Here is a 7,600-nt window from a genome sequence, read left to right on the forward strand (position 1 = left end):
GTGTGTGTGTGTGTGTGTGTGTGTGTGTGTGTGTGTGTGTGTGTGTGTGTTGTGTGGCTCCTGACTGTCTGGTACTGTTTGTTTCAAACTGGGCAAGCAATAAAGTTGTGTTAAAATTAGAAGAGTTTTTGTTTGTTTGTTTTGTTTGGGTAACTTAATGTGACATCAGCCATGTAAAAATGACTTTCTTGAACTCAGAAAGGTTTAAAAATATGAAGACGTGAATAAAATACAAAAAGAATAAAAATGTTCTTATTTGCAATTATTGTTATTTGCTTTAGTTGCAAAATTAATTCGTTTAAAGTAGTTTTCTCAACCATTTAATTAAATGTTTAAAATAAAAACCCACTCCATCACAACTCCTTAAGTACAGATTTGTTCAGTGTTGCTGCTTCGCTTGTGAAAATCTAAATTTCTAAGCAATTTGTAGCATAATTTCCTGAAACTACTGTCCAGAAAGCAGTGACTATAAACTTGTAAGCGTGCTAATTGACTGACATCATTGTTCTGTGTGTGTGTGTAGCTGATTTTTTTATGCACTTTAAGTTAAAATCTCTAACTAAAGCTTTTCAGTAAAAAAATAATAATAAAAAAGAAGAAAAACATTTCTGTCCATTGTTCTGTTTTTAAGTTTCTGTTCTGTGAGTGACCCTGCACTCTTTGTTCCTCTGGTTGAATTAGATACTTTGAGACGGGTGTTTTTTGTTGTGTGTGAATTTTGCAGCGAGACTAATTACTTGGACAAAATGCAGAACAGACGTGGACTGCATGAAGCCCTTGGAAAAAATGAGTTTAGTTTAGTCTTAGAGACTCCTGTTAAAGATCTTTAAAAGGGAGGAATTATTTTTGCACTAATTCTAAGTTATTATTATTATTAGCATAAAACTGTAATAACTTTGACATGATTAAAACAAGAAATGCAAAATGTTTTGTGTTGTTTTGTAAAGAAATATCAGTTATTTGAATTATTTATATTTGTCATTCTTCTTTTTATTTTAGATTTTCTCATTTTACTCCAAATATTTGAGCTTTTTAGCAATATTAGTGTTGTATAGTTTCAATAACTTTTTCCTCATCTTTCCTTGTGTGGTGTTTAGTTTGTTCTTTTAATGGTAGCGCATCTTCATGATGTCTTCATGATGATGATCCTTGCTCTGTGCAGTGTCAGTGGGAGTATGACCCAGAGTACCTGTTCTCCTATGTTTGTTATGTACTGTCTTCTTCTGAATGGGTGTTCTGAACTATAATTTCATTGTGCTTTGTACAATGACAATAAAGGTTTATCTTATCTTATCTAACTGTATTTATACGGTATTATGTCTTTATGCTCTAAGGATATTTTCTGTACTCTATATTTAGAATTCTTGAATATTAAACATGTAATTCCTGTATATTACTCCCCCCACCAAATTTTTTTTTTACAAAATATTGTATGCTGGTGGTATTAAGAATATATATTATTTTTTTAATTTAATAAAAAAATGTATCAGATCTGACTAATCTGTCAGAATGGCTCCCCAATCATAGTTGCATACAAGAAGCTGCATATATACAGCTAGTTTGCTGTTATCAGATGACTGTGAAATGATAATGTAACACTAACTGTTGATTTAACAGATTTCAGTAAGTTGAAAGCAATCATTAAAGTGAGGATTTGTGGGTAAATGATCCCCCTTCAGTGCCATCAAACACATCCAGCCCTTTGTGTTCCAGGAACTCATATAAAACACTTCATCGATGACCGGCTCAGTTCGGCTGCAGAACACGCGTGGATGGTCGACAGGAAGAGATTCTGGCTGCTGTGGTTTCGGGAAGAAGAAGAAAAGAAGAGCGAGCGAGGCTCCACATGTGTGGGGTTCAGGAAGAGTCGGCTGGCGGCTTTCTGCTGAGTCACCACCGTCACCCTCCGCACATGTTCGACTGTCTGCGACTGAGACAGACACTGGTCATTAATGAGAAGTCTGGTGGTGTTTAGGAGACAAGACGAGCATAAAAAATATGCATTTAAATAGCTTCTCTAAAATGGCCCAGAACAACAAAGAAAATCCAAAGCTGTATTTAAATAAATTAAATCAGCTTTAGGATCGTTACTGTGAGACACTTTGGTCATTGCTTAATGAAAAAAAAAACCTGTTGAACTACATTTTCAATTGTTTTTTATGGAAGCCCATTTCCGCCACCCTGATAAAAAATATAAAAAAACTTGTATCTCATAATTATGACTAAGCTATCTCATTATTATGAGATAGTATCTCATAATAATGAGATAGCTAAGTCATAATTATGAGATAGCTAAGTCATAATTATGAGATACAAGTTTTTTTATTTTTTATCAGGGTGGCAGAAATGGGCTTCCATAGTTTTTATATTGAAGTAATGAAAAAAAAAAGAAATACTGGATGATTATAAAATTAATCAAAATAAAAGATAAATTCATGCTATCAGGGTACAAAAGGTGCAGGATGAAAATTTAGCATTCACTAGCAACGGAATAAAATTATTTAGCTGTTTACTTAACAAACCATTCCTTAAAAAAAACTAAAAATATATATATCAAAATCATTTTAAATAAGGCAGAAAACTCACTCATCTCATGTGTAAGTTTTTTTTTCTTGACACTAAGATCATATAATGTTTGTAAAATGACCTCAGTTCCCATAAAATCTGTTGTTTACTTGTTTGTGTGTTAAGCATTTAATCCATAGTCTACATGCTGAAAGGCTGCAGGGGTGAGTGTTGAGTTATTAACTTGTGGTTTTGATGTGCCACATGAACTGTAACACACTCACTTCCCGTACCATGCGAGGGGGGTCGTATGATGTAGTAAAATTAGACCTTTCAGCCTCTTAGCCATTTTCAGCACTGAGGCTGAAAGTTTGTTTTGCATTACGCTTTCTCTTAGCAAGTTTTTTTTTTCTGTAAAAAACAGGGTGCATCCAAACAGCTACTCTCAGTAGCTTGAAGCAAATTTGTTAGTTGTCCGTCCCATCAGGTTTCATTTAAATCCAGCATTGAAATGTAAAAATAAATCCTTTACTATCCAAAACTAAATAAAGGTTTTATGGAAAACATCATTTAAACTACAAATTACCTACTTTCTTTAATTTTGATAACAAAATCTTGCATTAGATCCACTTATGTGTATCTTTTTTGTGGAACTTTTTAACAGCTGACATATTACCCTGTGTCTGGTGAAAGTCAAATCTTATTATTTCAGCAGATGCTGCAAAAGTCAAAGACAAGGTGAGTCGTTGGCAGGAGCAGCAAAAAGAACCAACTTCACAATCAGTTTTTAATTAACAGCCATGTGATAGAAGTTAAAGCTTTCTAAAAAAAAAACCTCAAGACTTTATTAAATAACGTCCGAACCCAAACGACCAACAGGGCAACAGTAAAAAGATCTGGACTATGTCACGGAGACCACGCTGACCAAAGTTTTGGCGTTGCTAAAAACAAGTGTCCATTTCAGATGGGAGTCAGTTGTAGATTTGGGGGGATTTTTGGGGTCAACGTCTAATGCAGAAGCCAGCCAGTGGAATAGAGGGTTCCAGAAAGCTATTCACCAGTAGAGATGACCTGACTGTAACATCAATTCAGTGTCAAACTTGAGCTTCAAAGATGGCACAATGAAAAAAATAAATCATCACCAGATTATCAAGGATTATAAAATAAAGCTAATTTAAGCCTGAAATAAAGTACGGAAACAAACATACAGGTCAGAATTAATATCCATGGAGTGATGGAGCGCCTAACATGGCTACAAAAAGAAATGCCTACATCATCATCATTTTTTATTTATCATATAAATGGCACTGCATATAGTATACAGTAACATTAACATAAATGGATAACACAATAATGCGTAAAGCTTATTTCCATTGTGGTCCAGCTGGTGATATTGTGGCAGTAAATTAAGTTAAAAAAGCTTTTCTGCCATTTTTAAGTTAAAATAAAAGAGCACAGGAAGTGACAAATAACTGGATTTATGGGAAATGTGGTCTCAGTTTAAAAAGAACATTTGGCCCTCGACAGTTTTCTCAGTTTGTAATGTTTCAGAACTCGTGTTTGAAGGAAATCCTTCCAGATTTTCATCATCAACAGGAAATATCCACACAAGCGGCTGAAGATTTTGTTAGCTAATATTAGGTAGTCTATGTTTTGCAACACCAGAAAAGGCTTTGACTTCCTGTAAAAAAAAAAAACTAAGTTTTGGAGAAGGAAAAGTGGATTTCTAGGAAGTCAAACGGAGACATCGGGAGCGATAGATCTTAGTCACCCGTTCTGGTCATTGACCCCCCGCTGCTGCATCTCAGCGACATGATAACACGATCCCACAAAACATTTACGAGAAAACAGCCGCTGGGGATTGCGCTCAGTTTCTGAAAACGTCTTCAGTGGCGTCACCCTGGAAGACGCTTAGGGGTAGATGGAGAGTATGTGTGTGTCTGTGTATATGTGAGCGTGGGTGTTTCAGGGTTTTGTTTGGTTTATGGTTTTGTTTTGATAGAAACTAATCACAACATTTCAGGGGAAACTGACAAGATCTCCCGAGAGACAAGTGAATAATTGGTAAATGGAAGAGTGAAAGAAGACAAGTGTGCTTTGTGTGTAAACTGTTAACACATCTGTGTATTTCGAAGTGTACTGTTTAACTTCATGTGTTTCGGTTTGTACCGTAACTTCAACTGTGTTTCTGTGTGTCTTTAGTGTGCTTGCTAAATGCACGAGTGTTTGTTTGCATGAGTGAGAATGTGTGTAGGTGTGTGTTTGTAGATGAGCGCATAAATCACAATTCTTTTCTCTGGAACATTGCCATAAGAGCAGTTGCTGCTTACATTTGTCTCTTTTTCTACTGCAGCCTCACAGTTTGAAGTTATTTCGATCAAACTTTGAGGATCTCCCAGCTTGCTGGTTTAATTTGAAAAAGGGGTCACAATATTCAGAATAGTTTACTGTCTACTCAGTGAGTTCACCGGATCACGTCCCAGATGGTTTTCTCCGGGTATCTGGTTTCTTTATGTTAGTTTACTTGGTAACTCTAAATTGTCCCTATGAGTGAAAGTTTAAACGGTTGTTTGTCCAGTGATGGACTTTCAGCCTGTCCAGGGTGTACCCCGTCTCTTGCAATGTTGGACATAGGCACCTGCAAGCAGGTAAATATAAATTGGAAGCAGGCGCAGCCGGTCCATGAGGACAGGCCCCGCGCAACAAATTAATTCACCCCACAAAGTAGTTCCTCCTAATAAACAATTGGTTACATTGGTTACATGCCTTGTTTTGATTTGTTCTGTGTGTTTTTGCTTTAACACTTTTGACAATTTTAAATAGAATTTTAGGGGCAATATGATGTAAAATCAACTTTTTTTTTTTTTAGCTTTATATCGTATTATAACATTATCCTTAGAGATGGGTCGGCCGTGAACGTTTCGGCTCCAAGAGCCGGCTCTTTGAAGTGAACGAAGGGAGCCGGCTCCCCACTTAGAGCAGTTCTCATTTTATTTGTTTAATTTTCTAATAAAAGCCATGAACATAACGGACACAAGTAGGGAGACCGGGGACAGTAGCAACAAGGGACGGTTGCAACATGTCAAATTTCTCCAAACAGAAACAAGCTGATGACACTCACACTGTACATGTTCAGTTAGATGTCCCACCTTGCAAAGAAAAAGTAAGCAGATTCAAAAACTGCTCCAGGATTTATTAAAAAAAAAAAAACTGTTTTTGAGGTCCCAAAGTATTTTTTTGCCCAGCTTTATTTTTGTTATACTTTTGTCACTGTTTTTGTGATCCAGCTCAAACTTATATGGGTTAAAGAAGTGATATGTTGATTTTTAACTAATATAGTTAACATGTATCCAGATCAGCTCATTTAGCTAAAACATGAGGTTTTATCATGCTGACAGGAAGGAATTTAATAAATCCATATAAAAACAGAGCACAGAATGATGATATTAAGATGCTGAAATTAAGTTTACACTTAAAAGAGAATTGAGTATTCATGACAATTTCGTAGTTTAAAACATAAAAGTGTTTAAGATGTTTTTTCTGCAGTTGTTGTTTTCAACAATGGTTTTAAAATCCCAGTTTCTTTCTGTGTAAATTTTGCATAATGTAGGTGTACAGTGACAACAGGCAAAACAAAAGTTAATTGCCTCACAAATTGATCTATTATCCTTGTCTCAAAAAGTCAACTGCATTTTATATCAATTAGAGTCTTTGACATATAAGGTCTACTCATAAAGCAAATCAATATTTGTCATTTAATCAAAAAGAATAAACAAATAACACTGTAATATCATTATAACTTACAGTTTTATTAATTTAGCAATAATATAAATATTAAACAATAAAACTTTTATTTACAGTGTAATATATTGTTTTAATAATATGTTGTAACCACCCCCCAAACAATGTTGCAACAGACCCCGGCCCCGGGGTCAGCATCTGACTTTTCATTTTCAAATGCAAATTGTGAAGAAAGTACATGCTTTAACCATCTATAAATGGTTTTGACTATTAACAGTAAGTTTATTGTATTAAAATTTGGTTAGTCTAATTCAAACCATCTCTGAGTAACAGTCAAATGCAAAGAGCGTTGTAACTGTCCCCGGTCTCCCCTACATGTGGGACATGTCTCCCGCACTTCCTGTATCTGTGCCCTCTGTCCCCCGCGCTTTTTTCATCCATTCCAACTGTTAACAAAAGGCGGTAACGTGTTTTTCCGAGCAGTCTTTAAACGCACCATGAGCTATCGCGGGTGTTTACACCGTGCTGCTGCAGAGCTACACCATGTGGGACAGAAACCAGGTAAAACCAGCAAAAAGCAAACAATTCGCACAGTTTTTGTCAAGCAAACCATGTAAGTTGAGTCATGCTGTTGGAGGTGTCTAATGTTAGCGAAATGATTGAGTTAATACATGCCAATATAACTAGTTATCGAAAATAGACTACTATTGTTACTTTTATTACATCCCTTGCTAGTTAATGCTATGAGATAAGCCCAATCCCTTTTAGTTTCTGTGCAGAATTTGTGCTCCCTTGCTTTCCGCATACACATTTAAAATAAATCTTTAATTTTGCTATAAAAGGTGCAAAGTCAGGAAGGGGACATAGCAGATCCAGCAGCAGAGACCATGATGATGCAGAGTCTTCTCAGGTAAGGACAGATGAGGATAGATTCACAGATATTTCAAAATTAGCCTACTTTTATTCCACACTCCAAAACATTTTTTTTTATTTTGTTATTGTTTTCACTTAGGTTAAAAATAAAAATGGATCTGGTAATATTATTTTGTAATATAGTTATTTGAAAGATGACTTATTGTTTTAGTTCAAAAGCAAAAAAGACATTATCTTTTGTTTATTTATTTTCAAACATTTGATTATTGCATTACTTATTTTCTTAAAGGCACAGTGTGTAGGTTTTGTTGTTTTCAGCGACATCTAGTGGTTGAGTGGTCGAATCATCCTCCATGGTCCTCCCCCCACCCCCACCCCCTGCTTCCAAACACAAAGGACGTCTCTCAGGTGTCAAAAACCTTTGATAATTCCAACCGTGATGTCTACCAGCAGCTTCAGGGCTAGTGATGTTTCAAGTGGT

General features: G+C 35.7%; 1 protein-coding gene across 1 annotated transcript in view; it reads left to right on the plus strand.

The window, feature by feature from the left end:
* Positions 1–2,129, plus strand: part of atg5 (ATG5 autophagy related 5 homolog (S. cerevisiae)) — a gene marked incomplete in the record, with an annotated part of 50,729 nt that extends 48,600 nt beyond the window's left edge. Inside the window, 1 exon segment of the mRNA XM_014021616.1 lies at positions 1,714–2,129. Coding sequence (XP_013877070.1) covers positions 1,714–1,889 — 176 coding nt within the window.
* Positions 2,130–7,600: the final 5,471 nt, after the last annotated feature.

The sequence above is a fragment of the Austrofundulus limnaeus genome, unplaced genomic scaffold (assembly GCF_001266775.1).
Source record: "Austrofundulus limnaeus strain Quisiro unplaced genomic scaffold, Austrofundulus_limnaeus-1.0 Scaffold299, whole genome shotgun sequence".
NCBI lineage: Eukaryota > Metazoa > Chordata > Actinopteri > Cyprinodontiformes > Rivulidae > Austrofundulus > Austrofundulus limnaeus.